Source organism: Etheostoma cragini, chromosome 24 (assembly GCF_013103735.1).
Source record: "Etheostoma cragini isolate CJK2018 chromosome 24, CSU_Ecrag_1.0, whole genome shotgun sequence".
NCBI classification, from domain to species: Eukaryota; Metazoa; Chordata; class Actinopteri; order Perciformes; family Percidae; genus Etheostoma; species Etheostoma cragini.
In genome coordinates this window covers 7,336,307-7,354,145 of record NC_048430.1, presented here as the reverse complement: position 1 = coordinate 7,354,145, position 17,839 = coordinate 7,336,307, and the positions used below count along the sequence as shown (strand labels likewise).

General features: G+C 38.7%; 1 protein-coding gene across 2 annotated transcripts in view; it reads left to right on the top strand.

Annotated features, from left to right (window-relative positions):
* The window catches only part of si:ch211-132g1.1 (T-cell surface antigen CD2), an 18,021-nt gene extending 833 nt beyond the window's left edge, over positions 1-17,188 (top strand). The window contains exons 2-9 of one of the 2 annotated variants that reach the window (XM_034864261.1): positions 8,657-8,730; positions 12,743-13,036; positions 13,376-13,452; positions 13,883-14,060; positions 14,657-14,719; positions 14,866-14,943; positions 15,516-15,745; positions 16,823-17,188. In XM_034864261.1, coding sequence (XP_034720152.1) covers positions 8,658-8,730; positions 12,743-13,036; positions 13,376-13,452; positions 13,883-14,060; positions 14,657-14,719; positions 14,866-14,943; positions 15,516-15,745; positions 16,823-16,912 — 1,083 coding nt within the window. In that variant the 5' untranslated portion in view covers position 8,657 and the 3' untranslated portion in view covers positions 16,913-17,188. Of the gene's footprint in view, positions 1-8,554; positions 8,731-12,742; positions 13,037-13,375; positions 13,453-13,882; positions 14,061-14,656; positions 14,720-14,865; positions 14,944-15,515; positions 15,746-16,822 lie in introns of those variants that run through there. The other variant, XM_034864260.1, reaches the window with a different exon arrangement.
* The last annotated feature ends 651 nt before the right edge of the window (positions 17,189-17,839 follow it).

The window sequence follows — 17,839 nt, the reverse complement described above, 5'->3', positions numbered from 1 at the left end:
TATAGACCTTAGTGGTCCCCTAATACTGTATCTGAAGTCTCTTTTATACAGACCTTAGTGGTCCCCTAATACTGTATCGGAAGACTCTTTCCCAAAATGAGGTCATAAGGGGCAAGAGTCAAGATCAGCCCAGCTGAGCTTTCTTTTTCTCAAAGGCAGAGCAGGATACCCAGGGCTCGGTTTACACCTGCCTCCATTTCTAGTCCCTGGGGGACCATAGGCAGGCTTGTATGATGTAAATTAATGTTAAAAATCCTCATAAAGTGACATTTTCATGCCACGGGACCTTTAAGTAACAAATCTACTGCATGAGTTTGAAGGCAGAACAACAGTAGTTGCGCTTTAATGAGTTTTATGAGTTTTTATGAGTTGCTCATCAGGATCAGAAAATCATACAATGGCTAAGTGTGTAAAGGCAAATAGCAAAACAGCTTGTCAGTCTGATAAGTTCAGAAAGTTAGATCACTTTACTGTAATGAAGCCTTCAAAACAATGAAAAAAAACAACAACACTTCAAACAAAACTCTCATATATCGATGTTGATATAACATGATATTTTGCCGTGTCTGAGTCTGACTAAAAGTGTGAATGTGGTCCTATTCCCTCAAAGTACACACAAAGTATGCAGGACAGGAAGTGCTTACCCTGTCACAGACACTAGGCTACACATAGCTCCACAGTATATTGTAAATGGGATGTGTGTACTACATGTCAGCTGTGACTGTACAGAAGGAAGTGTTGATTCACTTACAAAGGCCCTGTCCTAAGCTACCCTCGTTTCTTTTCATCCTGCACGAAGCTGCAACTGAAGTAAGATATTAACTGTTTGCATCATAGCTGTTAACACTGGCATTCACTATGCTTTTAAAAAATTCCTTCTAAATGTAAATTGTAACACTTTAGAAAGAGATGATGACGATGAGAGAGGGAGAGAAAGGGGTGAAGATGAACATTTTAGGGGTGAAGATGAATGGATGGATGGATGGATGGATGGATGGAGGGAGGGAGGGTTTACCCCCATCAGCTGTGTTTACTCTGGAGGGCTTACTGCTGCTGTTGGCAGCTTCACACACATTCTCTCTTTCCCCTTTTTCTCTCTCTCTCTCCCTCTGTTCTCCAGATATAGCCAGCTATGTGGAGGAGGCTACGACCAGCTTTTCCCCAGAGGCCTCTGTCTAAGAGCTGGGTTTATCTGAAATGGACTTTAGAAGCACAGTACCAACCCAGGACAAAACAATTCACCTCTGAAACTCACTCTGACATTAAAGTTTTTGCAAATAGAATTTCAAAATAAAAGACATTCAGCAAAATTTAATTGGGAAACTCAGGTGGGTTAAAGGTTCAGCGTAGGGCTGGTTTAATAAAACGTTAAATTAGTTAGTGCCGAAAGTACTTAAAAGCTTAAAATGATGACTACCTCAGAAGCTCAGGTCAAATATCTTCAACCAAATTGATAATTAGCCCATCACAGAGCAGGGTTACAAAAACAAAACTCACAGGGACGGCTGCATCAGTTTGCACAATAATGCACTAAACCTGATGTGGTTACAAGACTACTGTGGTCCAGACCACATACACCTTCATCTGATGATTTCTTGAAATGAGTCATCTAAGACTACGTGTTAATTAAGACACGCCTTAATTTCCATCAGCTGGAAGTGTGAGAGGCATGTGTGTGTGTGTGTGTGTGTGTGTGTGTGTGTGTGTGTGTGTGAGAGGATACTTCATATTTTCAGTCAAACATTTTAAGTTGATTATATAAATTACAGTAAAGACCAGGAGGCCATAATTTGTTTAACTGTGCACAGTTTTTTTTCACAGTGGTAAGGTTTATGGTGGTAGCATGGTAACACTACAAGAGGAACCATTATTTAGTGTGAATAGTTTTTCTATTTAAAACAAACAGATTGTCATATCCAACTGTAAGTTTAAACTCTCGGATAACAAGTTATTGATTGGCAATTGTTAGTAAAAAAAAAAAAAAAAAGCCATCTACAACCAATACCGCGCGTTAAAGTTCATGTGCAAGGGGCCTTTAAAACCTGCAGACCCGGTGTTTGTTTTACAGCCAAAAGCACTGGAAGGTGGAGGAGTTCTGGGTGATTTAAGATATGTTTGTCATATAGCTCTTTGAAGCATTTCATATTTCATAAGAAGCCCTAATAGAGGCTTTTTCAGAGAGAACAAGCTAGCCTGGTGGTTGGAGAAGTCGTTCTGTACATCCTGGAGATACGCAGATTCAATCCCATAACTCTTTGCATCCAGCCCGGGGAATCCATCCCAGCTGCAGGGTCTCTGCTCAGAACCGCTCAGAAAGCTTCCTCCTCAAGGATCAAAAGTCCTCAGTTCTGTCCCAGCTGCCAGTGCTCCCAACATAAGATAATGCAGCACCCCCGATCTAAGGCATCCATCTCCGGAAATCATCCACAAAGCCAGCTCACCTCATCCGTCCTATCTAAAATAAATCAAACAAACCCCAACTACTAAATGTGAAATCCAACAAAGACAATAGTTGGCATGCTCCTTTGGTCATTTCAAACCCAACACCTGATGTTGAATCCCAAATGGCTCAAACGACTTCTGACCCATTCTACTTATGTACCGCAACAGCCGAAAGCAACAGCACGCTACTGCTGTAACGCTAATCCAGGCGTGTGTATCATACTTCTTTTATAAAACCCACATAAAACAAATGCAGCCGGCCCTCCCGAAATAAAACTTTGCAAATCCGCAGCACCTGATCGTCCATTGTCCCCTGTCACGTCTCCAAAATAATGTCTCCAAATGGTGGCGTTCCCCAGAGATACCCCGGCAACGATTGCTCACTTTTGGAATGCCTCGGAGTGCACTGGATTTTTGGACACACTTGTAATTCCTCCGAAAATAGAAAACCCTTATCAACTGGGGCCTATCTAGTGTGAGATCAACTGCTGGATGTATCAATTTTGGTTTTGTACAAAATACTTCAAAACTCCTAGTGGCAGCTGTTAGCATTTGAATATGACTGAACAGAGTCTGAGAACAGTAGTTTCTGCTGATATCTAGAGAGGATTACAGTAGACACATTGTAGAGAGAGAGCTGGCTACTAACTGCATGTTGTTATCACTGGCTGATATTAAAGCAGAGTGCACATTCTTTCCATTGTGTCATCAATATCGTGTCATCACATCAAGTCTATTAAAAGAATCCCAAAGGCGGTTTTGAGAGTACAACAGGCTGTGCTGAACTGTTCTCTGTTGGGAGTCCTGTGGTCTCTAGACCTGTCTCCACAGCGCGGCGGAGTGAGGTCTGGCTCTACCACACATTCATCCCAGGATAGAAGCTATCTCCGATTACTTTTGAGGACTTTTAAAGATTCGGCTAAAAAGTGGATTTGATATTTGGTGTGTGATACAATTATTGGTGATTTCATTTTTTTTTTGTCAATCTTTGCCTTTACAAGATAGACAGGTGGTAAAGAGCAGACATGAATCAGTGGCCCTTCCCAACTATTGCTAGTTATCTCCTCATAGCTAGTTATGTATTACTTATTAAAAGTTAGGATTATTGAAATATATATCCACAGGCCTTGAGTCAGAAATGATTCTGTACTGAGGTCATGGGTCAATATCAACTTGGACAAGTTGGGCTGAAATTATTAACAATATTTTTAACAAAGGGACAAGTTGGAGACTGGTTATGATTCCTTTTTTAGACATGTTTCTTAAATGAGTCACATGATCTGTCCTTGGAAAATCAAAACAAGCCTAAGGAGTTGTAGGGCCTCCGTCTGAAGGGCCTTTGAGCAAGAGTTTCAAGTTGAAGGACGGTCACTCTACAAGAGGGAGAAACATTTGGTTTGACGCAGTCTAGTTGAAATATCCGATTGGCTTCGGTTATTTAGAGCATTCTGACATGATGAGGAAGCCATCTGAGTGGCTGCGATTGGTTGTTGAGGTTAAGGTTGCGGATTGTGATTGGACGCGGAGGTATCTAGAGTCGTTTGCGTCTGATGGACGAACAAGTTGGATCGGAGCAGTGGAAAAATAACTGCTCTATTTATAAAGGCCTATTTAACAGAAGAGGGTCATCTGTGTCCCTCATGGGGGACACAGACAGTCAGCCTGTCCCTCTGGTAAAGAGTGAACTCACTCCATCACAACATCTGATCTGGACTCAGAACCACCTTTTTACATGCTGTCATATGAAATACAGATGCCATAAATCACATTTTCAAAGTTTTACATCCCGGCCTCTCAAGTTTATACAGTTGTGCTCATAAGTTTACATACCCATGCTTAGAACCATGCTTAAGTGAACTAAAAAGAGGAATGAAAAATTCATGTTTTGGAAATTTATCTTAATGCCTTAATTAAAAAAATAGGTAAAATCCAACATTAAGTGACACCAATTTTCTTTGTGAATGAATAATGTATTGTAAATAGATAAATGTTCTTCCTTAAAATACAGCGGGCATAAGTATACCTATGTCAAATTCCCATAAAGACAGGCAGATTTTTATTATTAAAGGCCAGTTATTTCATGGATCCAGGATACTATGCGCTCTGATAAAGTTCCCTTGGCCTTTGAAATTGAAATAGCCCCCCATCATCACATACCCTACACCATAAATAGAGATTGGCATGGGGTACTTTCCATAAAATCATCTCTCATTGCAAATCAAACCAGCTATTAGTCCATCTGAAATAACATTTATTTTTGATGAATAATGATGATTTTTGCCCTCAACAATCACAAAAAAACTCATAGTGCAAAACACAGGACTGGGAGAACCCTGACAGGCCATATATGGAATAACACAATACAATACTTACTTACTCACTTTTACTATAGAGTATTTCACAGTGGGGTATTAGTACTTTTATGTAAGTAAAGGATCTGAATACTTAATGCCCATCACATAAATGCTTTCTAATCTGACCCTAAATATGGTGGGGAAAAAAATCCCCCATAGTGCCAAACACAGAAAAAATACAGATTACTCATTAAGGATAGCATGCAGCGCAGCATTTAAACTGGCATTACATGCAACATTGCATTGAGTGGCTGGTGTTCGCAGTATCATTTAGAACTACATACACATGTAGTATAATGGTGCCACCCTGTGGGCAACTGCAGTTAAGTGGATCACTGGTACTTTTTGCTGCTAACGTCATTCAACAATAGGTGATAACAGAGTTCACATGTAGTACTTTGGAATCTGTGTGGGTGTTTGGATGTGGGCATTGAGTTGTCCATGGTTAATCAGTGGTGGAATGCAACAAAGTACTTTTCCTCAAGTGCTGTTACTTAAGTACACATTTGAGCTACTTATTTTACTTGAGTCTTTTCTTTTCGTGTCATTTTCTATATCTACTCCGCTACATACATATTTCAGAGAGAAATGTAGTGCTTTTTCTTCCACTACGTTCATCTGACAGCTTTAGTAACTTTAAAAATACACAGGACACATGTAGTTTCTAAAATACAATGTTAACTACAAGACAAGACACTGTAACGGCCTACGAGTCCATCTGAAATGATTACACAATGAAACACAGAATTAGTTTTTAACACTTTTATGACACCTTTGAAGATTTTGTGATGCTTTTGAAGCTTGTTGACGCTTTTTTTCTCCTCCAATTTCTAAAATGTAAGTATTTTGAGTACTTTTACTTTCAATAATTTAAGTACATTTTCCTGATAATACATACTTTTACTCAAGTAGCATTTCCAGTGCAGGACTTTTGATTTTTACAGTGGGGTATTAGTACTTAAGTAAAGGATCTGAATACTTCTTCCACCACTGAACTTAATGCCCATCACATAAATGCATTTTAATGTGGTAAATAACTGAGCTAATAAAGTACCGACACTAAAACTCTACTTAAAATGGATTTGACCAAGTATTCAGTCATTTCTTTTGTATTTCATTTCACCATCCTCTGGGACTCGATGAGATAAAATCACAAATAGAAACAAGTTCATGCGTGCACCAATTACTGTGAAACCAAAAGAAGGATAAAGCTTCACAGAAAGGATGTGAAACATAATTTAAAAAAAAAAACTGTCGTATCACAGGACTCACACATTTGGCCTGAGTGAAAAAGTGCCCGCTTCTCCAGTGTACTGAAGACCACAGTTTTACACCATATTAGAGAAGTGGTATCTTTTGCCCATTTTATAGTCTTTTTGTCACACATTATTCACAGCTCTACAGCTGTGAATAATGTGTGACAAACAGCTACTGTCTCTTCAACACCTTGTCCTCTCTAGTATCCACATTACTGATTTATCAAAAAGTTCACTGTGCAAATATTTTGGGAAAGCACCAATATCGTCGCATTATCAACATTTGTAGGTATCGGGTAAAAAATGTACCCTGCGCCGTAAAAGTATACATTTTAATTAGCAAATGTAGTGGAAAAGTTTTCAGAGTCCATTAAAAGGGACTTTTCTTGCATGAGGACAGACTGTGGTGAGTCACTGATCTGATTCGGTAAGCTCCTTTTAAATATAATTAATATTGAATTAAAAAATGTAACAGACTTCCGAACCAAGCATACTGTACATTATCACATACTGTGACATACTGTGACATTATCACAGATAATTATAACAGCAAAGAAACACCTTATGTGTTAAGGACAAATCTGTGTGATTCAGTGTAATTAGACTTAAAACCAACAATGAACTGATCCTACTAACAAGGAGTGTGTGTGTGTCCAAAGCCTGATATGTCTCATTACTCTTCCTCTGTGCTGTCGAAATCTGTCGTTATCCAAAAACTATTATAAACACCTCAACGACCAATATTGTTGTACTGTTCCAACATAACACCGTCCTGATACTGTCAGTACTCACTAAAACACTAAATGTGTATTCATCCGCAGCTGAAAATAGTCCCTAACAAATGCTGTTGATGCCCAGAAGCAGATTACATATTCTATTATAGGTTGTGGATTTGTACATGTGATGATGTGAGGGCGCTTTGTGAGAGAAAATGGGCTTTTAATGATCTTCTGCTCCAGCTAAATGATCCCTGTTGCTACTTATTTTCTTTCTTCTTCAGTGTTAGAGCTTGGTCATATGATTTATTGTTTCCCAAAATCATCCAAAAGCTATGACTACATTTGAAATTGAGCCGTGGCTGTAGCCCAGTCAGTGTGGAGTTGGGTCGGGGCCTGGTGGGTTGCTGGTTCAAGTCCCCATATGGGGCTAGGCACTGAACCCCAACTGCTCGGGGCACCTTTCAAAGGGCAGCCCCCCCCCCACTCTGACATCTCTCCATTAGTGCATGTGTAGGTACTGAGCATGTGTGTGTAGTTCAGGCCTGCGTGTAATAACAACAGAGTGAAAACATTGTAATTAATCCCTTGCAGGATTAATAAAGTATACATTATTACAAAAATAACTTTCAGCTCAGAGATGTTTTTTGTGAAGAGAAACCACAACTCAAGCTACATATGGTTTGACACATGTCCCCTGTTGAGGCACAACAGCAATTCAGAACAAAGCGAGGGATTTACCACCTGTTTACCACCTATTGTATTTAGCTGACATACATTTTACATACATTATACATACATACATAGTATCTGCTACCATAGTAGTTGGAGTGAAACATTCATTAGAGGTTTGAGTTTGCAGCTCTTTATCAAAGTAAATTACAACATTGTGAATGTGTTGCAGTGCCGTGACAACTCACCTGGGTGATGCTGTGGTCCGTAACATTCAGGATGTTGTCATACTAATTTTTCAAGCAAAATAAACAAAGCAAAATTGCTCTTCTGAAAATAAAACTTCTCGACCTTGTTTGTCAAATTGCAGTCACAGACTGATTCCTAATGGCAAAACTAACTTTTCTTCAAAAAGAATATCTAAAACCTTCAGAAATGACATTTCAAAATTCAAAGAAAATGCAAAACCTTAGGAAAAAACCGTAGGAAGCAAATGAAAGGCAAAACCTTGTGGGATTAATAAAGTGTAAATTATTATTTCCAGAATTAGATTAAGTTTAAATCAAAAACAGTTTCTATTTCTTTCCTCATTTATTGTCATTTTACAGCCTAGGTAAATAAATGGGCACATTTTCCTTATTTTAGACGCTCCTAACTAGATAATTGGTCCCCTGTTCTTAATTGTAACAACCAAAATTCTTCTTTATGTGATGTAAAGATGTAGATGAATCGGCATGAAGATCTGCTGACGATGGAAAATGGTTAGGAAACAATCGACTTCAGTTCATGATGTCAGTTGTTAGTCTGGCAAAAACAGACACAATACAAGAGGAAGTGGTTTCCAACTGATGTCAATTTATGCTTTTAATGTCAGTAATACACGAGTCACTTTGAAATGTAAGTGCGTGGTGTTGTAAAATCTTTAACTAGAGGTCACGGTTCGATGTTTTTGTTTGTTACTGAAGATGGAAAAGCAGAACAAGAAATGCCCTTTTCTTTGTTCGCTGTAAAAAATGACATTAGAAATGCTCGCTTTGAAAGTATATATAGGGCCCCTTGGATCACTTCCTTGAGAAACCATAAATACACACACACACACACACACACACACACACATACACAGACACACACACAAAGGAGGTGATCTAACTGCTGTGACAGGAAATAACCTTGATAATGGAAAGTGCGTGTTCGTCTGTCTTTTTCACATGATGAGGATGTTGATGAAGATGGCTGCTGCCTCCACCACGTCTCTGCTCCTGCTCTGGTGCTTCGCCATCTCCAGCACAGGTACCGTACACAATCAAACACTTACAGCCCTTGTTAGGGGGCTGTCATTTCAGAATTTTAAGGATTTCAATTGGACTCGAAAATTAAACCAGAATGTATTTTCCTTCAGCATCACACTTCTGACCTACTTCCTTTAACATTTATTTTCATATGGCTTTTTAAAAAGCAAAATTCCTTTACTCTGGGCCAACTGAATACTCTAAGTGCTTCTTAAATGTTTCACTTTTTTTCTCTGCTATAATATTGCAGAGTAGAATAAGGGTTTTTAATATGTTTCAGCCCTGGATATTTGTTCTGTACAAATCATATATTAATGCCAATCCTTTGCCAATGCATGCTGTGCTGTGTTATATGTTCTAACTTGTTTTAACATTTACATTGCAGCCATTATTTATTATTATCAGTGCATTTTCATCTAATAAAAGTGCATTTGGTACATACTCAGCTGAACCAAATAACTAAACAGTTTAAAAATGAGTAGAAAAACATTTAGAAATCTAACAGACTATGGTTTGCCTTGGTATTAATGTAAGATAAATGGGCCAAAACATGCAAAAACACTAACAGGTCCTTTACATTTGACTGTTGTTTTCACAGAAATTCTCCAAAAACTCAATAGACTCAATAGATTCAAATGAAATGCTGTTTTCAAAATCAGTAAATTATAAATTATGAATCATTGTCGCACAAAAGAGGCACTAACAAAACATTCAAGTTGCAAAAGTAGCTAAAGTCCCTGACATGGTTGGGGGCTGGGTTGGGGGTTCAATTCCCGCTGAGAGTGCTGCGGAAGAGTAATGACTTGAAACAAGTTTTTTAATATGAAAGGATTGGCTCACATCCATGATGGTGTATATGTGTGTGAGCATAAATGTATGTCGTTTTATCTTAAAAAATCCATCCCGTTAGCTGTGACTTTGTCGAAATGGCCACGATTGTGATTGCGGGTGAATGCGAGTTGAAACCTTTGCCAGAAATATATAACTGTTAGACGAATAGAAGCATCGAGCGGCGTCGACTGCGTCACGCTGCTGATGTGGTAACGTTGGTCTGAAATGAGGTTACAGAGGACGAACAGGAAGCAGAGCACAGTCGCTTCAGCTGACCTACACAAACAGCAAAAAGCAACTGAAATAATAAGAAAGAACACATGAATATAAAATGACATAAATGCAGCAAATAAAAGCCACTATTTGAACCATTGCGTGATGCAAAATAAAGATAATTACTTCAATAAATTTTTCAAAAAATGAGTTTTTTTGCTGTACAAATACATTTCACTGGAATTGGACCTTGTAACAAATTCACCCAATAAAATTGTTTACATAAGTTGATTAATATGAATCCTTAAAATTGTCACTCATCACTTTTTTTTATCCTTTTTGTGTAGCCTCTACTGCTCAAATATGCCATACATTTGTTTCAAGGAGTCTCACATTGGGAGCTACTTTAGCCATTGCTTATCTTTAATCATGGCATATTATTAAAGAAAATGCATCTGATAGATTCTAACCTGAACATATTATTCAGCACTTTTAGCAGTTTCAGATCAACAGTTTATTTATTTTTTTTCAAGTCACTCTTGTTTGGCCAGTTTCATCGCCGCCGCCTCGGAGGTGTGAAGACGTGGTGTCGCAGAAAGCCTGCACGCGTTCTGCTGCTGCTGCTTCCTGGAATGTCTTTAAGGTCAAAAAAAAGCCTAACCGCCTTCATTTAGAGCATTGGTGACAAATGGTTTTGCTTGGTTTAGGGTAACTATCCAGAAATAATGGGGATATCTCAAGATACCAAATCGTTCTCTTGTCTTCAGATAAGAAATACTGCCCATAATAGTTGTGGGACTTATTGTTTTTTTCAAAAATGCACAGAATCTCATCCCCAGATATTTACTGTTAGCCCAATTGACATTTACACTGTTTGTGATATATTTCGCAATATGGGAAAATAGGCTTAAAATGTAAATGTGACCTTTAAGAGTCTTTAAGAGAGATCTTTTCAACTTTTCGATGTCATGAAATACATAATTGAACTTTCTCTTCACTTTAGTTTTTGGGAGTTTAAACATGTAATCTTCAGGTATGCAGTAGTATAACAAAAAAAAAGAGAGGGATACTTCTAGCCAATCAGAGTAGTGGATTGGGTTTTAAAGATTCCCACAGCTGTTTTTTATACAGGTGGGTGTGGAGCTCCGGAAACCAGTTGACTTTTGATTAAACTACTATAATTGTGGGCTGAAATTATTATCATCATCATACCGATGATTTTTTAATTGTGATCACATTTTTATTAAACAATTAAACAATACACTGGGACATAGGAACACATCCCAGGGTCATCATGCTGATAGTTACATTTTAAAAGCATTCCTCCACAAAAATCTGTTGTCATTTAGTTTAAAAGCCTTGCCATGATTGGAGCATGGAAGGATTACAATATTGCACATATCCTTGTATTTTCATTATTTCTTTTAATTTTTTTAAGTGTACTATGGCACTCGTGAGAGCTGTTGCCAACTGACCTTCACATTTGAAGACACTTGCTTGACCAGTGACTCAAATGTGTGTTCCAAAGAAGGCCCTTAACAGCCAATATGTTTTTTTGTATTATCATACAGGAAAATATTAACGTTCTACCTCATCAGACACTAACCACCAGTCTCCTATGGGTTTCCTTCATAGAAAATAAAACTGTCAAAGATAAATTCTGTTAGTTAAAAAAAATCTTTTCTACACCACTTCTTTTTTTCCAAAGAAACTGCTATGTTATTGATTTACTTTTTATATTGACTACTAATGTAGAATACATGTTTAGTGTAATAAAAAAATAGGTTTTGCTTCACAATTGTAGACAATCACTAGTCTGCTATTCATCTGCAGCGCCTGGAAATGAAAGTTGGACGTTGAGACACACACACATACGGGAGTGTGTTTTGCTGTGCATGTCTTTTTAGCAGACTGTGGTCTGAAGCGAGACAGGATATAATACACGCATCATCCATCTCCAGTATAATCAGCTTTTGTGACAAGGTGACATGATCTGCGGGACGGCTGCAGAGTTTCATTTCACATGTTTTTTTTCAGTTTCAGATTTCATGTATCAACTGAGATGGGAATGAGCGGGTTAAAAACGATAAGGAATAAAAGTGAAAAATGAAATCAGTTCTACTTTGTAGGCTAAATGCGCAACTGAAAAAAACACAATAAATAACGATAAATATAAACCACAAATAATGGCCATCTAAGATAATTTATGACATTTTTACTAGACATAAATTAATCCAACATTTTATTTTGAAGTAGCCACATTCCTAGTCAGACAGAATTCAGGCATTTCTGTTTATTTGTCAAATAAGTCTGTTAACTTTATACTTTGTATATTTATAACGTTTACAGATATTGTAATTATTAAAGCCATAGATGTGGAGGCGAAGTGGCTGAAATGGAACTGAATTTTCCCCCAGTTGAAGTTAATCCAGACTGGCAGCTTTTGTTTTTGATATTGTTTTTCTGCTTTTAATAATTGGAACTAGCTGGTCTTCTAAATCGCTCAGTCACACTATGAGTGTCCCTACAGTGGGTGGGGGAAACACAATCAAACTAATGTCGTTTTATTTCTGTCTACTCGACATGGAGCCTACTTGAAAACTGTTTATCGGTCACTTTTGTGATATTACTCAGCCTGCAGACGGACGTTTGTCTGACCAAAACCCAAAGGTAATGGGATGCTGTTGGTTGGCGGTAACACCACACCACACACTCCGGCTGTAACAGACCAGGCTGGCATTCGTCACCATGTTGGTTCCCCTGAGGTCTTACTTACAAGTCCAAAAAAAGTGTGGTTTGATCTGAAAACAGGCAAAAAACTGCAAGCCCACAGTAAATATGTACCATTAACCACCAGTGTTTGACATGTTTTTAAAATTGAATTTAGAAAGAAGGATGAATCCTAATGTTTGGCCTACATGGCATTGACTGATTCTCTGTGTTTCTTCACCTTTCTTTCTGTTCCAAAGACTCCCAGGATCCTTGCAACTACAATGCTGTAAAAGGAAAGGACTTCATTGTCCCTCTGTCTTTGAAACTGGAACCGTCTCACCGACTGAAATGGAAGCACAACGATAATTTAATCTTTGATCGAAGACAAGGCAACACTTTGGTCCAGGGGAAGATGGAAGACGTTTCAAAAAATGGTTCCCTGAAGCTGACGAATCTGAACGATGGCCACAAGGGGACATACACCCCGGAACTGTATGATCAAAGTGGAAAACTAATAGAGAATCTGAAAAGCATACATTTATGTATATTTGGTAGGTAACAACAAAATGTTAGTACATTTTCCTTTGTTTATTCAAGTATATATTAATTAATGATACTGTGCATCCCACAAACAACCGTTTTTACTTTTGCCATATCAGGTGAATATGGTCACATATTCACACAATATGAACATGAAATATTAGTAATGTGTGTTGTGATGCACCAGAAGCTGTTTTAGGCATGCACTATAATCAACACATATCAGAAAGAAGTGTGGTTTTGATACATTAGTTCAGATCATAGAAATAATGAATAATTAGTTTTGTTACAACGCATAATGAGCACCGCTTTAGATCATGCTTGAAACAATCTAATCTCCCCCTCCACAGAACCTGCCCCGAAGCCCAAAGTGACAAAGAATTGTTCCGTAGCAGATGTCAAATTTACCTGCGAAGTTCCAGCTAAGGTGAGAACAAAAGTACAATATGTTTTATTAACTGTATGTGGAGTGTTATCCCCCACTTGTGGTTACGGTCTGAGTTCCAAATTTCTGGTTTTTATTATTTAAGTTAGTTCATTTTCGCCCATTGTGTGTCTGCTGTTAACAACCATCATCAGACAGACAGGGTAATAGAATACTCTCTCTCTCTTTCCTTTCATGGCAATGCTTTTGTCAACAAGGAAACCTTTATCATTTTGCAAAAACAAGTATTTCTTCTGGATATTCATATTCACAGACCACTTATCTTAGCCCTTGTCCGTCGCAAACTGGCAACTAAATCAAACCCTAATTTAATAGTATGCATCCTTGAAAAATGTGTTTTCTCTTACACTTAAAGATCTACATAGTGTCATGTTCAGACCCTAAACCATCTATTAATGACCTCTTTACCCAGCTCGCCAAGGATCTCAAATATGCATGGCTTCAGAATGACATTTTATTAAAAGAGAATACCAACACTCTGAAACGAAAGGCTGAAGAGGTGGAAAAAGGTTCCTTCAGATGCAAAGTTTCCAACCCCGCCAGCTCCGAGACCAGTGACGCTATTACACAGGAGTCGTGCTATAAGCGCAGTGAGTATTATCCAGTGGTTAGTACAGCCACATGTCCCTGGGACTTCTACCTCTCATGTGATGGATATCCCAGCTTGATTACATGTGGTATGTATGGACTAGAAGTCCATGCATACCACATGGTGGTAGTTAATTGGAACACCTTAATCTTAAGTGAAATGAATTTGAAGGAGAAAAAAATTGACTTCTGGGGAAGCACAATTTTGGTGGATAATCACATCTAGCAATAAATTCTGACATGTGATTTAGGTTGTAGAGAAGGGAATTCTCTCAGTGAACCTTACCTAAATAAATAAAGGTACAAAAGAAAATGAATTGTCAGTCCACCTACAGTATATCCCCCTAAAATAGCCATTGTAATTACATTTAATTTAGATGTTGCGTTTATCCAAAGCAACTCACAATTGCTATATATGTGAGAAAGTGTCCTGCTCAGGGGCACATTGGCTGATGCAGCAAAGTGGGATTTAAACTTGTGTCTCCAATAACCAAGGCATGTGTCATATCCACTGCGCCATCACCTCCCATAATTAACAAAATGAAAAAGAAATTACATGCAATTAATACTTATTCAATGTGTCTCTTTCCTTCCTAAGAGTCCATTTTCCCAGAAACATTATTAGGAATTAGTACCTGGATTTATGTGGGCGCCGGAGGAGGTGAGTGTGCTCTCCTGTGTGCTGTCTAGCAGTATCTTTTATCTAATAGTGTATCCTAATGCATCTTTTCACTTTGTATATCTCTCCTCATGGTGAAATACATAAAATAACTTACCCAAATCATTGTTATTATCTATCCTCATCAGGTATTGTCCTGGTGCTGATAATCGTCGTTATTATTTGCTGCATCCACGCCAAAAGGAAAAAACGAATGCTACTGAAGGGTAAGGGTTTGTTTTATTTTATAATAACAATACATGTTCAAAAATGTCCTCAACCTTTGCACTTATCATTACCTTAACCTAAGCTATTTGTAAAGATAGAATGTGTATTATTTATAATATGTTTACTCAGGGGTTGTCAGACTGAGGGTGGAAATGGGACTGAGTACCCAGGGTCCTCATGTGAGGAGGGCCCAAAAAGATGCTAGAATGAATAGCTGTGGATGCGGGGAGGGGCCCGTAGAAAATGTCTTCCTACAGGCCCCTGTGTATACTGTATATGTTTAAATATACGCTTACAACAAATGGATCTTAAGTAAAGAACTTAAAGTTAAAGGTGCTGTAAGTGGGATTTAGGACTTACCAAAAAAATTGACATCAAAATCTTTTCAGCCCCCCGCCCCTTTCTGCTAAAGCCCAAAACAGTCTCTTTAGCCCTCCCACCCCCACTAGGGAGAATGAATGCGTGTGCATGAGCAGTGATTGACACGCAGTCAGTCCCCCCCCCTCAAGTCCGAATAAAGTTATGTTAAACAACAGGAACCGTCATCTATGCTTGTTTCCTCAATCATCAGAGGAGGGGGAGCTTCGTTTGCAGTGGACCAATGAACAGCAACATCCGCATCATCATCACCACCATCATCATCAACAACATCAACATAGTCACCCTCCTGAACCACACCACCACCGTGGCCAGCAGCACCCGGCCGGCCACACCGGTCCTCGCCAGCATCGCTCCAAACAGCACCGCGAGCAGCAGCTCCCCCGAGTCCCCCCTGAGCCCAGCTCCCGACGACTCCCACAGGTAGGAGCTCATAGTGGATCTGAGCCATGTGAAGATCGGCGTGGCGTCTGCTACGACTATTATTTCTAGTCATAGTCCCACTATGTTTGTTGTAACTATAGTCTCGCTCTGTCAGACCCTCCTCCGCAGCGTTCTGGAGGAGGGTCTGGCTTCTCCACACAGCATTCGGGGACGGGAGGAAAACGTGCTGTGGGTGTGTGGCATTTCAATGAACCAATCAGAATCGTCATGGGCGGTGCTAAACTCCGCACAGAGCCACTGCCAAGTAATCATGCGAGAGAAAACTCTCAGATTGGACAGGTAGTCTAGTTAGCTATGTGGATTTACCCTGCAGGGATCTGAGGAGCAGCCAAAAACTGGTCCTCAGAAATCTAAATTTACGGAAACGGGAACACATGCATCCGGCGGTATTTCCTGCAGCACCTGAGCCAGAGGTGTCGATTTCGGTGAGGAAGGTGGGGACGCGTTCCTATCAGATTTCGTCATGAGTCATTTTGTACCCACCACTTATTTTGTAAACTTCCAGCTCAATTTAGTTAAAAAATAAAATAAAGTTCATGACACATATAATTCTTGAAGGACACATACCAACAAATCCACCAAAATATTCATGCCCACAGGCCAGGTACAGACGCAGGAGCTCTGCTGCTGCGCTGGCTGTTTTTTTTTTGATTACTTAAGGCTTTCTTCTTCATAACACTTGCCGGACATCATCACTTTTTTGTATACATTTTTATTCATTTACAATAGTAAGCTACAGGATAGCGTCTTTCAAAGCACGATCTGCTCGAAAAAGAGATATAATTATATATAATTATTATAAATCATATTTCTCCATATCTGTGTATCTGTATCAGTGTCTGCAAAGAGTCAGGGTCTGTCCGAGGTTTTTGCCCAAAACATTTCCTCGACACCAAATGCTTGCTCATGGAAAAGATCGGGTCTTTTTAAATTATAGAGCGTGGTCTAGACCTAGTCCATGTGTAATGTGTCTTGTGACAACTCGTGAAATAATTAGATACTATACATGAAATTGAACTGAATTGCTCTGACTTCCATTTCTCACTTCCCCCTCAGGCCCCAAAAGCAGTCGATCAAATCGATGACGAGCAGCCTCCTCCTCTTCCTCAGCCGAGGAAGAAAGCTGCCAAAACACAGAGAGTGTGACACCATGTGAGTGTTGGAGTTAAGGAAACCTCATCGCTCTTCTTCTTTTCTTCTTATTCTCCTTTCAGTTTTGTTCCCGGTTAGCTCTATTGATGTTTTTGTTCAAACTCAGCCAGTAAGACAGCAGATCGAAGGCACTTTACTCCTCCGTAGCTCGCCGTTATACATGATGACGTCATCAGGATGTGGCAAAAAACAATAATCAAACTTAGTTTTTGTGAAGTGTATGATGACGTGATGGAAAAACTTGGCCTGCCCTAATTTTGGAACCATTGTGGTTTTCAACTTTTACATTGTCTTTTTTCCTCAAGATATCAAACCACTTTCTCAGTATTACATTTACATTACTCTATTATATTTGATAACTAATGGTAACTGTAACCTTGACTAACCTTGTTAGGGAAACTAATATATATATAAAAAAGGCCGTTATTGCAAATATAATGAGACATAACGGTCATAATCTCAAACTAATATTTAGAGTCCTCTTTAAAAGTGTACTTTTCTAGTTTCTTAACATAGAAGTCATCTTCTGAACATTGTGTTAGATAACATAAAAAGCATCTTCTCAGAAGGGTGTATGGATATCAGGAAATCTTAACTTCGCTCTGACTGTATTAACCATGGAAAGGGACTCAAAATAAACTGTGTGCCGAGGAAGATCATGAGATTCCAAAATGTTCAGGAAAAGATGATTTTCTGAGCTCTGAAAAAGCAAAATCCACCTATTTCACCAAACAGTAAGTTATTTATTTTGTGTCTCATTTCATATGAACAGTTATTTTTCGAGTTACTGTTTGTTTTTTTTACTCCATGATTTTACTTAACTATCTCTACACTTTGTATGTACATTTGTATGCAGTTCTTTGTAATTTCTTTTTTGTATTTGTGTTGTAAACTGATGAATAAACTAAATGTCCATGTGTA